Raw genomic sequence first — 16,844 nt, 5'->3', positions numbered from 1 at the left:
ATTTTCAGATAGGCTGCAAGTCTTGCTGATTGCTTCCACAATTCACATTAAGGTTTCTTGCAAGATCATTTATTTAAAAATATTGCTGACAGATAGTTCTTGCACTTACACAAATTTAAATCCCACACTTCACTCTTAAAATAAAAAGGAACAAATCAAAAAACAACTTCCCCAAATAATATCCCCAAATAAACACCCATTTGAACAAGTGAGAAAAGTCATCTACATTACTTTAAAATTTAATGGTAAGTAGATGCTACATTTACAGTTTAAACATATGCCTAATAAATGCATGTTTCAAACCTATTGCACAAAAGCATAAGTAATGCTCTTTATCCATACAAAACAAAAACATACAAATATAAGCTACTCGAACTCAATGTAAAAGGAAGAAGCTTGTAAAAACATCTTACAATTTCATCTTATATGCCCGTAAATAAAGCTGGACCACTGAAACCAAAAATACTTGGATGGTAAAATAAGACAGAAGGCTTAAAATAGAATAAATAATTTTATAAAGTTAAAATTTAAAACCCCCAATCTTATTTAAATTCAATATTATATATTCTATCTGAATTATCTATTTTTATTGAAACTATATTTAATGAGACTCTGAGCCTGGGTGATTAGTCAGTCTCACAGCTGCTGAGGATAATGTGACAAGATACTTCCTTACTGCAATTATTTACCAGCGCAAGCAATTGTGAAAACTACTTCACAGTAACAGCATCTTCATGAAAGCCAAAATAAACTAACATAATCTCACTAGAACTAAGAGATATCTACACTGAGTACAACATTTAGTCCAACTTTGAACAGAAACAGGGCTATTTTACCCAATATAATCTCAACATAAATTAACTGGTTTTTAAGCTTCACAGAAGTGAAACAAGGCTCTGATCCAAAGGGGACCTCCCTCTGACCTCAGTTCAATTGCATTGTAGTTTTTTTAGTAAAGCTAAAGGAAATAAAAATATGGTCCAGACACAGTCACATCCCTCCTGAGGGTAAGAGTTTCTGTAGTGAGGATGTTGTTACATGTAATTTAGAAAAATAACTGGGTGGGTTTGTATTTGGTGAAGTTTGTTTTTTTTTTTTTTTCTTTTAACTGGTGAGGTTTTATCAGATTAAATACATTGTGAAAGCAGTTACACACAATTATGAACATAAAAACCCAGCAGTAAGCATTAATACTGGCTTGAATTTATGTATCCATATAAGTATAAAGAGTTTCCAATATATTGATAGCACCATAACAAATTCAAGTGATTCTAATGACGGCTATAAACTTATAAATATATGTACTGTAGTGTAGATTGCTAGAGTAAGAGATAAATTTGAAAGGCTTCTGAATTTCATGTTTGTGAATAATTTCTCAGTTGCACAAGTACATAGGAAAATACTGACATCCCAACGTACTTTAATAGCACTGCATCAGTATCTAGTCGTACAAAATGTTTCTGCAGTACACACATTCTGAGGTAGACAGGTCTCACATATATATATTTTTGTTTTTATGTGTGTATATAAATATATGCTGATAAAGGTGGTTAATCAGAATGCTCTCAGGCAGCTTTAATTTTATGTCTACATCAGGTACAGACAGTGTCTGTATAGTGAGGATGCACAGAGGGTGGACACCTGCAGCCCTGTTCATACTCTTAAGTGCTTCACTGGCTAGAGCCAGTCTCTTATTTACACTAGGGCAGTAAAAACCACAAAAACAGCTCCAGAGAGGCTCAGTATGCCAGTCTGTGTACACATCTTTATCACTGGGGTTGACTGCTTCATTGTAAGATTATACAAATGGTAGACCCACTATCTCATTTGTCCTGTTCTGCCAGTTCAAGTAATGTTAAAAACAGAAAAAAAGCTAAAATACATCTATCTTAGTCCACAAACAGTAAGACAAAACCAGAGCCAAGTACAATTCCATTGCTCATATGCATGTGCACACATACACCCCACACACAAACCCAGCCACCCAGTCCAGATGTGGTGTTTTGCCTGACTCAAACATTCAAAAGCCTCTACCCTATACCCCCACCTGCAAGGACAATAGGACTTTTTGGCCTCTGTGGCTCTTCTTTCCATCTCCACAGATCATCAGGCTCCTTTTCATTCTCTGCTGACATACTTTTTGATCTCCTTGCCATTCACATCTGTGACTGTAATTAAAAATGAGGAACCTTTTTTTTAAAAGGTAAGAACAAGTTGGATCACCCCTTTTGCAGAAGCAGAGCTGAGAAAGGAGGACTGAAGATTCCAAAAAGGAAATTATGGGACACGTGCTGAGGAATGTGGTGCTTTGAAAACTCAGATGAAGAGGATTTAAAATGCTTGGATGAAACTCTTGCAGCATCTGCCTCCTGTTAGCAAGTAACAAGTAAAAATTCCTAGCAGAAGAGGGTAAGGAGCACAGAATGAGTAGGGCAGTAACAGGCAAACTTGTTTTCTTACCCAAACCAATTTATCAAAAAATAACAGAGTTTAATAATAGGAATAGCAACTAACATTTTGAGCTCACTGGGAAATTCTTCCAAAAATTAGAACTTTAACTATTTCTAGCTGCCAATAATATGACATAGGCTGTTTTCAGTGACTTTTACACCTGTTTCAGACAAATACTCTCACAATCATACGTATATGCTGTACAGTATACAGCTTGCAGAAATCATGTTCAAGTACTGTTTTAAAAAAGCCAGCTGTTAAAAAACACCTTACAAACAGTGCAGTAAACCCTGCTAAGTGCTATTGAGGGTGAATTTTATAACATACATAGTTCTATGTGTGTACAGATGTACACACACACATATACATGCATGTGTATTACTTTGCATTCATTTGGGCTGCCGCAAGCAAAAATTTTCAGTTAAGGCCAGAAGGTGTCAATATAATCTTGTCCAAACCCCTCCCCCCAGCAAGACAGCTAGGAATTTAGGCTAAAGAAAATTATATGGTTTCATAAGAAAACAAGTAAAGGAAATATAAAGCTGCTTATAATGATCTGGGGAATTTTTAATCAGTGAAGTGAAAACTGTGCTGTATCACTCAAAGTTTCCCAAGAGCCAGTGTTTCAATAGCTGGTAAGGGCAAATTCTCTCCTAATTAAAAACTGATTTCTGCAAGCCACAACTACATAAGAAATGTTTATTTTTAAAAAAAAATAAATCACAAATTTAGCACTTTTGAGTATTTGTCATTATGTGGTGCAATTTATGCCACAGCAAAATATCAGGGCACATTAAAATAAACTGAAATTATTTCTATTTTACCAAATCAACATGCATAGGGGAGTATAAAAACTTCAGTAAAACACAGAGTCAGGGAGAGCAATAACTGGGCAAAAATGATGAACTTATTGGTTTCCCAGATTTTCAAAAATTTTCAATGCAGCATAATAAATTATCACCAGTCACCACATCATTAGGTATGTTAAATGCTCTACAGAACAACTTGAATAAAGCCAATGCAATCAGGCATAGTATATAAGACAGTAACACTTTGCAAAAATATAGTTTTTAAAGATTCAGAATGTGAAAAGTAAATAAATGCATCTTGGTGTAAAAAGCAACATTTTAAAATCACCCCACAACTTTCTAAATTATTCCTGTATAACTGTAAGAGATTAAATTGGGCTGAGCTACATAGAACTGTGAAGTGTTTTCAGTATCTGTAAACTTAGTGCTGGTAGTGTCATGTTGAGTTGCAACTTCTTTCTTCCATACAAAAAAAGTATAAATATTTTCCATCCAGCAATCTAGGTAACACATCCCTAGAACAAATATTCAGAAGTACAGTCTGCTATGAAAGCACTATAGTCTTCCAAAATTATTCAGCTGGTTTGTGTTGTGTGATTAGTGATGCACTAAGAAGGTGCCAGATGATAGTCTCTGCAAAAAACTCTGTCCAAAAGGACAATAAAGTTCTCTTACAGCAAGTCCATTTTGGGTCTGTAATGTAGCAGTAGAGGTGCTTTCTGCAAGACAGAAATATCAGGTAAGTTGAGAAACAAAACTGAAACTACCTATTCAGTAAGCAAAACTTTTTGTTCCCTAAACAAAAGCTTAAATGAGCTATCACAGTAGCTACCTGACTCATCAAATTTTTACCAAGACAAAGACAAGATGCAACTTCATCTGTGGAGCTCAAAGGTGAGACCAAGAATCTTCTCCCTTTTGTCACCTTAAATCAGTCCTACCAGGTCTGTTTAACTTGGAAACTCCTAGTAACGGAGAAATGCAGATACCTAAAAAGCAGCATAAGAGAATGTGGCACTTCATATTAAACAGGTTTCATTTGATTCCTCTTCTATGAATGTATCCATTGCTTCTTTTACGAACAGGTAAACTAACATCCACAACATCCTGCACCAAGGAGTTCTGCTTCTCATGTAAAGAACAGCTCCCTCTTGGTTGTTTTGTGTCCCCACCCCCAAATCCCTAACAATTGCTTTGTATTCTTTTATATTTACCTACACTGAAGTTAAGGCACACATTAATCATCTGTCACTCAGAATTGTAAAGGTTTGCTTCAGTCCTTTGTCATCAATCTCTCTTCACTATCCTAAATAACCACAATTTTGTCAGTGCACTGTTAACTGCGCTATTGAAATTCTTTTCCAGGTCATTCACGTACATCACACAAAACAGATTCCAGTGGGATTCTACTCAGGAACTTTGCACTTCAAAGACTGATCATTGACTTCCATCCTGCAAGTCTTAAGCACGTCAATTATTTTTCTACACAAAGACTGAAAAAGCTTTCCTACTGTCATCTACACTTCTTCTAGATAGGTATCCAAAGCCATTCAGGGATTCTACCTCAGCACATACCATTGTGGGTTGTTCATTATGAATACTAACTCCTAGTTCAAACTTTCCAAAATACACATACACTGATTGCACAGGTGCCACTTGCCTCTTCAGTGGTCAATTTTGCCATTAATTCTTACACCCATTTCATGGGAATTGTAATTATTGATGTGATAATCAATACTAAGAATGAATGCTCCACTGTTTATTATTCAGTTTCAAGGAAGTTGTTTGAAGAAATCACAGTAATTAAGTGAAAGGTGTACTTAAACATTTTTAACCAGCCTTGTTTATGCTGCAAGAAGCTTCCTTAACTAAGGCAGTTTTACCTGAATAAGCTAAAAATACTTTCTTAGGGCTTCTACTTCCTTGGCTAGATGTGATAACAATTTGACAATTGGTTAAGTGTTCCCTTTTCCTTTGCAATTAATACTTAACTCTCTTTTTTATCTCCTGGAAACAAAATTAATATTTGGTGTTTAAGGATGCTGTATTAGATACTTGTTAAACTATCTTTTTATTGAGTTTGCAGTTAGTACAGTGTAGTTTCAAATTATGCATTTTTTATAAGTATTTTATTTGGTCACTTCATTATTTACGTAGTATCACTGTGCCATACCTTGAATCTCCATCTAGTAACAACTACAAACTTGAGTGTGTGGTCCTTGCCAAGAATCTCTTCATTGCATAATATGTCCAGCTGACAAAACAAAGACAACAGTTAATTCACTGGGACACAGTACATTAATATATTTTATGACTACATGAGTATATTTCAGATAATACTACAAATATTTGACAGGATTTCTTTTTTTCTCTGAAGACACTAGAACCATTCTTGCAGTTGCTCTGCAGACAAAAATAGCACCAGGAATGAAAAATGAGTGTTTTTCCTCCACATCAAGTCTAAAAGACCATACATGTGCCTACCTAGGAAATCCCACGTGAACTGGACTTAAACTGATTTAGCTTCCCGAGCAGCACCAGTGCCCTATCCTGAAAGCTTACATGCTTTCAAAAAGGCCCAATGAAATTATCAATGAGACACCATTCACAAATCTCAAGGACAGGCGTTATTTAACATAGCATGATTTTTTTCTTCCATCAGCCAGGTGGCATTCTGCCACAAGGACACATTTTGTAAAAAACAAACAAACAAACAAACCCCCAACAAACCAAAACTGTCTGCCACTTCCCTAAAACACTACATTTTTTGTTTATTCGCAGCTACTCAATAGCTTTTTTTACTTTTCTATCTCAGTGTTGAAAAATCTTGGTATTAGAAACAGTGACAATATAAGCATTTAAAAAATTAGCAACATACTGACCAGCTGAACTACAAGGAACATGCACGAAAAAGTAACCTCCACCTCAGCAGCATATTTAACAACCCAGAAAGACCAGAATGTGCACGCAGTCCATTTACACAGCTTATCTAATTGCCAGTTACTCAAACCTGCAATAGTCTATATAGCAAACAACTAAATGCCCCCAAGCTCAAATTATCCTTCTACTATGTACCCATTCTTTGGTATTGGTACACTGATTAAGCCACAATTTATATAATCTTTAAGAAGGCAGGGAGGGATGGCAAAGGAATAAATGGTATTCCTGAAAGTTTGTTTCTTCAGTAAAAGCTGTGCAGGTTGTTAAATCACAGATGGGTAAAGTGGAATGGAGTACTTAACACACATGCATAAATACCCCCTTTTGAAAAGTGACAGTAGATATGTTGCTGCTGGGCTACAGCTATGAGCCAACCATTTCCAAAACACAGTTTTCTCTCAGGAAGACTAGCAGAGTTTGGGGACATACTCCAACCATAAGGTGGTTTGAAGTGTATGGAAGCTGGGAAGGAAGAGTGACATTGATGCAAATTGGCTGTTGAGAAGTCTGAGCAAAAAGGTGTTGACACACTGGATTGAAAAGCACATTATTTGATTTGAATGAAAAGTCTTAATGAAATTCAGTGAATTGGTGACATAATGCAGGGTTGGAAGATGTCAAGCTGAAAATCAACTGAGATGTCTAAAGATTGTGTCCAGGACCCAGCAAAACAGTAAACAGAGGGTGCACTCATATGCTCACCACTGTTAATTTCACATCTGAACTAGGAGAAGTGCAAAGAATTGCCTTTTATTCTGTACCTTTCACCATAAATCCTTCCCATGATTCCAAGTATTCCCTGCAAAGCACGGGAAAAGCAGGTATCTAATAACACACTGCTTGTAGTAGTAGGCAGCAGCTTCAGGTTTAGCTTCACTGAGAGAACAGAAAGAACAATACTTGTGCTGCTTTATCTTAAGCTGGGCTTCACTATTTTTGAAGTGTCTGCTACCGCCTACCCTGTCACAAAATGTAAAATCTCTCTGAAAGAGGGGTTATACCTGACTACAAACTGTCAAACCGGGCACCTCGCCAGAATCTGTTTCAATACATGTGGAAGCACATAACCAAGACTTTTAGCTCAACTATTATTACATGGATGTGAAAAGATGCACTGCCAACTAAGTAGCAAGTCCTGTGTAGACCCAAGAAAGGCCAAGAAAATGGCTTTGTAACATGGAATTGAAGAAATGGTGCATGGTTCTGTTTTCAATTTGTTTTAAAAAATAAAATGTTACCTCATTAAAAGAAGAAAGGTTAAGTTTTTTGGCAATGAACTTCTTTAGATGCAAGACTGTTGCTTGTGCTGAGCAGCGAATCCATTTTCGTTTCAATCCACGCAATTTGCTGCTGTTGCACTCCAAGCAGATGCTTACCTTCAGGAAAAAGTGAAAAGTCACAGTTGGCTGGAACAATATTCTCAAGTCTTCATCATGTATTCCATATGTAATTTTTATTAATACAAAAAAAGTGAAAGAGTACAGTACTGGTAATTCTTAAACTGAAATGCCTGTAGTCCTATTAAACAAAAAGTTTTCTAACACCTTGTCAGTATAATCATAAGCACTCCTCCAAACAAAACCGATCTAGACAAAAGAGTTGGAGAAATAATTTTTTAAATGTTAGAGCAAGTTTGCTCATGTCCAAATTCATGGGCTGCCAGTAGTTCAAGAGGACCCTATGTCAAAAGCTAGGGTAAGATATGCAGTAAGAATATTGTTGCCACGTTAAAATGGCTGCTTTCAACATAACTTCTTGCTTTTAATGCAACTGCTAAATCCAGTTTAAACTAGAACTTTAATCATGTTTAAGAGAGAATTTAAAGTTTAAAAAGAATGGATACAAATGTCATAACAGATTTTTTAAATTCTAAAGATTATTCCCCCAAAAGGTCTCTCTAATTTCTATGCTCCAATTCTCACTTCTTTTCTCATCCAGGTATTAATTACTTACTCTAAGCTCTTCGTGATTTACTTTGTGCATTAAGAGGATCTAGGACTAGGTACAATCCCTCTGAAAGTTCCCTTACATTGTAATTGAAAAGAACATAATCCATAGGTTTAATTTACTCTGGACACACATAACAGGAAAACATAAAAGGGATGGCTTCTTTAGCCCAAAAGGAGATTTCACTTTTAAACATACTTTGTGTTTAACACTTAATAGTAAACTTCCCAGATTTTATATTATTTTTATGATATAAGACAAACACTGTCTTAGTATTAGTTTAAAACAAAATAAACCTATGTTAGTAAAGTGCAAAAGTTTTTATTCAGTTATTAATATACATTCAGCTCAATGTAGCATAATACTGAGATACATTCCTTCAGATAGGAGGCCAAAAAAACTGAATTTGTTTGAAGGCAAATAAATACTTCAGAAACCCAGAAATAGTCAGAGCTTCCAAATCTTAAATGTTTTTAATGTTTCCTCAGTTCCTGACAAAACCCAAAAATTAAACTCATCCTTACACAGACCACTGGGCAACACAGCATCTTGTTTGTATGAAAGGACAGAAAGAGTGGCTTGAAACAGTTACTCTTCTCTGTTTGCTTTCCAAAGCACTAAAGCTAAAATACAAGACAAAACTAAAACATGCCCTATAAACTCACCTGTTCATCACTTCGATGGTAATCATTATCTTCTTCCTGCTTTTCCTCAGAAGTTTCTTTGTTTGAATTTTCATCTGTTTTAGTTTCACCTTAGATAAGAAACCAGACAAATGGGATAACACTCAGCAGCAGCTTGTAGTGCTGATACGTTTAAAACAGTACAGCTCAGGACCGCAATATAGAATAAACTTGGCTTTTCCCAGATGGTGCTTATCTGCTTCGGCAACACGAAGGAGAGAAACACATGCAAAGTACAACCTCCAGTTTAACTTCTAACAGTCCAGATGCTTGGTTATTTTCAGAGTCCCCATGCAGACACTACTATGGAGACCTCCTTCACCAAGAGTAATATGCTATGACCAGCTTAAAAAAAAAAAGCCACAACAGAGTCTGTGAACAAGTAAGGAGAAAAGGAAAAATCCTGCACTCACTGTATTGTGCAGTTTATGAAATGACTGTGACTATAATAAACCAATTGAGCACATACCTCCAACAGGTCTGTTCATCAATTTACTAGCCATCACCCACCCAAGACAGAATAAATAGAAGACCATTTACCATTTCGATGGGAATCTAGGTGCTGTTTTGTAGAACATGTCTCCCCTTTGATGTCCCCTGGAACTTCCATGCCCAGTTTATGATAAAACTCCCTTTGTTTTTTCATTTCCGCTGTTTAAAATGGTAAACATTAATCCCTGTAATGAAGTTCTAATGCAATATTTATGAAGTTATTAAAAATCCTTTCCCTCTTAAGTGAAACAGGCTTGCCAACAAGAAGTTGTGGTATTGTTAGTATTTACTACTCTTCTATCTTTGGTATTGTATCAAGTCATGCTTGTCTTTTTCAAAGGCAGAATATTACTAAGTAAACTGTAAAGCTACTATCACAGTACTCCCATGAGAATGAGATAGTATTCAAAACACTATACCTTATTTTGAATCCCTTGTACAGTATTGCAGTCAAAGCATTGGTTTTGACTTTGTATTTATAGTTCTGACCTTCAATACATTAGAAATAAATTTTAAATAATCCTTACTCATGTCTGAGAATTCTGGTTTTGCAGCTTAAATGTATTAAAACACTCAATTTAAAAGGAAGCTGTAACATACACTATGATGAAAACTACTGAGCAGTTACTATAAAGTATTTCTTTAGTCGAATAGGCTCAGTTTCAAAGAGGATTATGAAAACAGAAATTGAAAGCTACCTGCTGAGGAAGTCACACACTAAAAGAAATTTCACTGAAACTAAAAGCTGTTCTGCATTACATTGTACCTCTGAGAATTCCAAAAAGCTGGCACAACAGGTTTAAATACACAATTTAGTAAGAACAAATGAGAATTACTGTGCTTATATTTAAAAGCTGTAGTACTGTTCTGCTTTATATAATGCTATTTTTTCCAAGAAATATTCTATCTCTCCTCCCACAAACACCCCCTGCCAATTACTACTAGCACAGGTATGAAATTAATCAACAAAAATTACACAAATGAAGGAATGTGGTTTTCCACTGCATTTTGTCTTAGTTCATCCTGCCTGCATTTTCATCACCTGCTTTTTTTTTTTTTTTTTTTAAATGTTAAAATATGTGCAAAACAGCCTCTAAAAAAGGCCATACCACAACTTACCTTCTTGGAGGCCTGGCACAAGTTTGTAAACAATATCTTGCATTGTTCGGTCATGACTACAGAGAAAAAAAAAAACCAAAATCAAAAGTTTAAGTCAACTATTTATCTTAAAAATGTTTCAGTACGAAATTGATGTAAAATCTCTCAATTCACTCAAGAAGAATTTCAATTCTCAAACCTGTAATTATATGAAACAACAGAAGACAGTAACTTGAAGCAAATTATTAAAAAATACAGGCTAAAACAGAAACCTGAAGTTTGAGGAAGAATCGTCTTGAACAGGTGGAGTATGATAATTTGTAGAAGCGTAATTTCTACAAATATTTAACTTATCTAATTTTTAGCATATAAAATGAGACATTACTAAACCCCACCAAAACTTGCACAGAAGTTAAACAGTCAAGTGCATACTTTTCTTGATTTTTAAAGCTGGAAGATGCTAACAGATACCAAAGAGCTTCAAATTCATAAAAAAGTTTGACCCTGAATCTCCTCAGCCACCTTCAACCTTTCTTGTGAACGGTTAGCATTCTGATAAGCAAATAAGAAAATTTAGGAAAAAATCTGTGCTGTGTTAGAACCTGCAACACTCTAGAGTAAAGCTAGCTGCACTTTTGGTTTCATACATACCCAATATACTGTAACGGGTGGCTCTGATGTATAACAATTCTACAGGTCGGACAGGTGTTGTTTTCCTCCAAATACTTCACTAGGCAGCTCCTACAGACTGATATCAAGAGCATCATAATAAAAAAGAAATATAAGAAGCATAACGAAAACAGTTTTTACACAGTCACAGAACTGTATCTTCCTGAAATTTACACAAAGTTCATTTTTTGCATGATGTTAGCATCATGTCTAATCACACAGAACACAGTTTCTAGTATTTTTCATTATTGTTCTTGATACAGGAAAGAGGTGCACTAGAATTAAGGCATCTGTACCCAGCCAGCGTCTTCCAAAAAAAACATAAAACATAACCCCTCTCTGGAATTTACTAGAACAGCAATTTCTAGCAGGTCAACATCATGCTGCTTGCACCATTTAGCTTGTAGAGATATTACAGGAACTGTACGCCATTAAGATTTGCTTTAAACATGTGCTTTAACTACTTTCAGAAGTGCACTATAGCAACAAACCCAACACAAACTCATTATTACAAAGTTGGATACTTTTTAAAAGAACAGAAAACTTCCAAAAAGTGGATAGCCAGGTGCTATTTTAATTCTAACTTTCACAGATTACACTACAGTTTAACTTCCACCAGAAAAAATAAATAAATCAAAACATTACATGTGCACAGACCTTAAGTATTTGTAAAGTGTCCCAGCAAAAGTTGCTAGAGCACCAGTTCATTATAAAACTGCATGCTTTCAGAACTGTTTACATATGCATAGACACAATCATGTGCATCTCATTCAAAGTAAACTATTTACACTCCCACTGTCCCCCCAGTCCAAAAAAACCCAATAAAACCAGTACTCATGTGCTGCCACATGATATCCTGATTCACTTAAGTTGTAATTAAAAATTGTAGGAGGAAAAAAAAATAACAAATGGACAGGGGGGTAGCTCTTCCTTAACAGTAGCAGTTCTTTTAATCCTGTTGTTATTGCACTCATTCTTATCACATAAAATTAAAGCATTTCTGTAACTATCGTGCCATCTACCTCTCAGACAAGATGATAGTAAAATTCAATTAACATCTGTTAATAACAAAAAATTATCCTGCAGCAAATGATGTGTAGCAATCTATGTTCTGCATTGTATTTAAATACTTAGGATGACAGTACTGCTGCTGGTAGAGGTTATGGTTAGACCAAGCCTCATAACTTTACACACTAAGCACAGACTGCACATAGCAGACTGATCTAGTGGAATGCAGACCCATTTGCAAAAGTGACGCAAAACCCCAGTCCTACCAAGTCAATGAAAGCAGAGCCTGACAGCAGAAGGAGGGACAGGTATCTTGGGAAGAGCACAGGGGTGCTGTCTGGATATGTAATTACAGGGTCCAGAACATGAAGGCATGACTGGAGCTGAACTTTGCAAGGGATGCAAAGAGTAATAAGGGCTGATACAGGTATATCAACCAGAAAAGGAAGGTAAAACAAGTGTATACCCCTTCATCACCCCCAATGAACATGACTGACAAACTGATAACAACAGATGAGAAGGCAGAGGTACTCAATAACTTTTTTGCCTCTGTTTTCACTGGCAATCTCTCTTCCTACACTTCTCAAGGTGATGAACCTGAAGGCAGGAATTGAGGGAGCAAAGTCCCTCCCACAGTAAGAGAGGATCAGGTTCATGACCACTTGAGGAACCTGAACATATGTAAGTCTACAAGACCTGACAAGATGCATCGCAGAGTCCTGAGAAAATCTGCTCATGTAATTGCCAAGCCACTCTCCAGGATAGACACTGCAGTCATGCTAACTGGAAAACAGGAAACAAACTCATTGTTAAAAAGGGCTGAAAAAGAGGATCCAGGAACTATCAGCCTGCCAGCCTCACCTCTGTGCCTGGTAAGTTTGTGGAACAGATCCTCCTAGAAGCTACGTAAGACACATAGAAGACAGGGAAGTGATTTGGGACAGCCAGCTTCACCAAGGGCAATTCTTGCCTGATCAATTTAGTGGCTTTCAACAATGGAGTGACTACCATCACTGATAAGCTACTGATGTCATCTATCTGCACTTCTGTAAGACCTTTGATGTGGTCCCCCAAAAAAATCCTTCTAAATTGAAGAATAAGAACAACATATTATGACGAAAGCATTTTGAAGCATAAGATGTTTGAAGTTGTATGGCAAATACCACTTAGGTGCACATAAATGAAACAAATTATCAGCTCCAGATGGATAAAATTGCAGGGATTCCGAAGATACAGCCAGAAAAAATACTTTTGGCTAAATCTTGTAATGTAATATCTAAATCCATCAATATGACTGCTACAAAGGATATTTGATGACACTACAGTAGGCTTTCTGGACTGAAGGCTGAGTCCTCTCAGCTGATACCTACCTTGGAAAAGGGAACTGTATATTAGAACAGATTCAAGACAATGAAGTTTTGGAGTTACCAATTTCAAATATAAGGATGCTTCTCCTCATTAGGAATCTTCCTGGATCGTTAGTTTAAATTGTGCTACTATGAAATTTCCATCAGAATATTGCAAACCCTAGCACTCCTATATCCTACAATGTCAACAACAACTGACTTAAGACTTTCAGTTTCTTGCAATTAATTAAGTAACATAATGACAAACAGCAAGCTCATCAAAACTTTTTTGAAGAAAAGTTTATTCTATAGCACAATACAATACACTTATTATTAAGGGACAAACTATGGCTGCTTTTTGCAGAGGAACAGGAGAACAAGAGAGATTTGGAAGGCTCCAGGCGGAAAACATATCCTACATCAACTATTGCAGAAAAGAGAGGGAGGCATTACACATTCCTTTAGCAGGAAGGCAGACTGCATTCTTGAATGCACATGTTATCACTAATTGCATAAGGCTTCAAGTTTGTGCAGTACAGCTTCAATGTTCTCTTAATTTGCTTTGCTAAAAAACAAAATAATCTGTTAAAAAAACATTGTCTAGTGAAGCACTCATTATTTGTGCTGGTGCACAATATTTTTTCTTAATATCAACTAAACACCAATAAATATGTTGCACATCAATTAAGAAAATACAATTTATTTAACTCAATTATACTTCTACTTACAAGTATGCAAGCATTCTGTAACAGTAGTGGCATCAATCAGGTATCCATTGCACAGACGACAGGTTATATGGGCATTGATGTCCCAAAGCTTAATCTTTCTCGTTAGCATCTTTGGTGTCTGCAGAAAAGACATACAATAAAGTAACGCAGCTGTAGTGATCAGGTAGAAATCATTTGGGAATAAATTATTAACTAGAACTCAAAAGTTGTCTTTATAAAGTTTCAGGATCTCACATACCAGACATCGCGCATGCACACATACACAATGATAGCACTAATTTTTAAAGGACTTCACCAGAGTGAAGCAATGTAAAACCCATACAGTTCTGCACATCAGAATTTTAGTAACATAGAAAACAATCTTTTACACTATTACTAATGTTATTTTATCAACCAGCATACTTTAACTTAAGGTGAAATTCTACATTCTACTGATCTACATTTAGTTCTGTGGAGAAATCTTAAAATAGTTGGAGAGTGAAAATTGTCAATGCAATTTGAGAATTGAAAGCATTTTGATGATTAAGAAATCAAAATAATTGGGTCTGATTTGGCAAATTTAAGTGTTTTCATTGTGCCAGTATGGTTAAAGCATAATTTTGAAGCTGTGTTTCAGTAACGGAGCTGAAAAGTAAACCTTCTCCAACTCCATTTTATTTAAATCCCAGTTAAAGAACTAAATGCAAACTTAATACAGTCTCACTGGCAGAGCTGTAGTTTGTTGTACTAAAAAAAGTGACCTAAATAGTTTCTTTTCTTCAGAGCAAGCAATGGCATAACTATCACTAGAATTAAGAAATATGAGAAATTATAAAATAAACAGCTCATTTAAATTTTTGCAGCAACCCCAACTGCTTTTAGAGAAAACACCAGACAAAGCCCATGACAGAACAAACTGTTATTTTTCAAATACATTGATATGAAAATTGCACTGTTACTGTAATTTGATATCATTGCAGTTAATTAAAAGAGCAGGCTAAACCAGCTTACAACATTTGGTTCCTGCATTGCAGAAGTCACCAAATTGGAGGCTTCCATTAAAGTGACTTTACTGTCCTTGGCTCCCAAATACTAGCTTTCACCTAGCTTAGTTTGGAATACATTTTAGAATTTGAATGCTGACACATATTCCCCAAATTTCACATAGAAATACCATAGCAGGGCTATCTGATCTTTACTTTAATTTGTCATATTCTTTTTCTGTTCTTAATTAAGTGGTACTAAGAAAAAAGAATACGGTAAACTTTCACATTGAAAAAGAATATTCCATTATAATATGTGGAAAAGCATATCCAACACCCACTCATTAAAATCTGCATCATTCTATATAAAAATGGCTAGGAAGACTTCCAGTTCTCATTGCTAAGAATTAAGTAACATGAAAACTTATTTTATGGTATTTGAGATTTCTTACCTAAGTTAGTGACTAGCCATTACAGAATGAAAGCACAACTTGGCTTTCCAGTACACATGACAGGTCAAACTCTCTGCTAGGAATCTGAATTACTTTTCTAAATCATATTTTATAGATTTATTCCTAACCAACTGAAAAACAGCCACATACTAAACCCTTGGAAGTTAGAGCAAGAGGTCTCCAGTTAAAGAAGCTACCACATGAAGTAAGCACATTTCTACGGCACAGTGGAAGAGGGATTCAACATCACTCTTTAGGAGCAGTTCAGGAGATGGCTTAAAACCATCAGTTACACAGGAAGTTAGCACACCGGACATCTTAATTCATCACAGAGAAAACAGAAATTAAGTTACAATACTACGCTAGTTACTTGCCTAAGCAGGAATTAAAAAAAAATTAAAATAATAAAATATGGTGTCCAGGATCACCACAGACTGAATCCCAGCACTAATGAGGCCCAAGAGCCAAATACATGACAGTGAAAACTGGAGAAGAGAAATTAATTATTTTCTAGAAAAACTATGACAGTTTCCCCAGTACAGTAGAGACAAGAACTGGCACCAAAAAAACCCAACAACCTGCAATAAAAGAACAGTACTCTACATAATAATGAGAACAATGAGTGAAACATACAATGAAGAAGGTAAAAATACTACAAAATGTTTATTAATAAAACCCAGAAGCATAATAATGCACTTTTTGGCAAAATACATGTACTCTAGAATACTCAGAGTAAGTCTGTCCCGTTAACCTTATGAAAATTCTATACACCTTGCAAGAATGACACAAAACCCCTCTGATTAGACATTTAAGGAACAGAAACTGTAAGCTATTGGAAGAAGCAGAAGAACAGGAACAGATTTTTCCAGGGCATTAGACACTTCAGTTTCAAAAACATGATAAAACCTACAGTAGGAGATTTCTCCAGAAGGTCTGGCCCACACTGCTATCTTGCAGCTGCTAAAATAAAGAGAACGATCTCTTCTATGCACATGCAGAGGCCTACACATGGTAGCTTCGATACAGCTTGAATCTCCCATAAGCAAGGCAACATTTAAGGTCTGTAAGTAAGTTATCAGTGTCATACTTCCTTTTATATCTTGTGCAAATGAGACCTGTATCCTCCAGTCCTGGGAACAAGAAGAAAACTGGAAATGCCTTAGGAAGCCTTATTGAGGGGGGGAAAGGCCACAGGAGTTCATATATATTTAGAAAGGGAGGAGCTATCAAAAGATTACCTATTACCAAGATGCTAGTTC

General features: G+C 35.8%; 1 protein-coding gene across 1 annotated transcript; it reads right to left on the bottom strand.

Annotated features, from left to right (window-relative positions):
* Nucleotides 1-3,463: 3,463 nt before the first annotated feature.
* On the bottom strand, nt 3,464-14,280 carry PCGF3 (polycomb group ring finger 3). The gene is made up of 8 exons (XM_010003793.1): nt 14,172-14,280; nt 11,072-11,168; nt 10,442-10,497; nt 9,371-9,481; nt 8,813-8,901; nt 7,439-7,576; nt 5,434-5,514; nt 3,464-3,979 (listed from the first exon to the last, which is right to left on the bottom strand). Exons 1-8 carry the CDS (start codon nt 14,278-14,280, stop codon nt 3,932-3,934), a joined length of 729 nt encoding a protein of 242 aa, XP_010002095.1. The 3' UTR covers nt 3,464-3,931.
* Nucleotides 14,281-16,844: the final 2,564 nt, after the last annotated feature.

The sequence above is a fragment of the Chaetura pelagica genome, unplaced genomic scaffold (assembly GCF_000747805.2).
Source record: "Chaetura pelagica isolate M959 unplaced genomic scaffold, ChaPel_1.0 scaffold241, whole genome shotgun sequence".
NCBI lineage: Eukaryota > Metazoa > Chordata > Aves > Apodiformes > Apodidae > Chaetura > Chaetura pelagica.
This window is presented reverse-complemented; position numbering and strand designations above follow the sequence as displayed.

What these genes read in the sequence shown, in the direction of transcription:
- PCGF3 (XM_010003793.1), bottom strand. Translation starts at nt 14,280, where the DNA reads ATGCTAACGAGAAAGATTAAGCTTTGGGACATCAATGCCCATATAACC. An exon ending in TACAGAATGCTTGCATACTT is followed by an intron (nt 11,169 to 14,171) that starts GTAAGTAGAAGT and finishes TCTTGATATCAG; the next exon opens with TCTGTAGGAGCTGCCTAGTG. An exon ending in ACCTTTCTTCTTTTAATGAG is followed by an intron (nt 5,515 to 7,438) that starts GTAACATTTTAT and finishes TTGTTTTGTCAG; the next exon opens with CTGGACATATTATGCAATGA.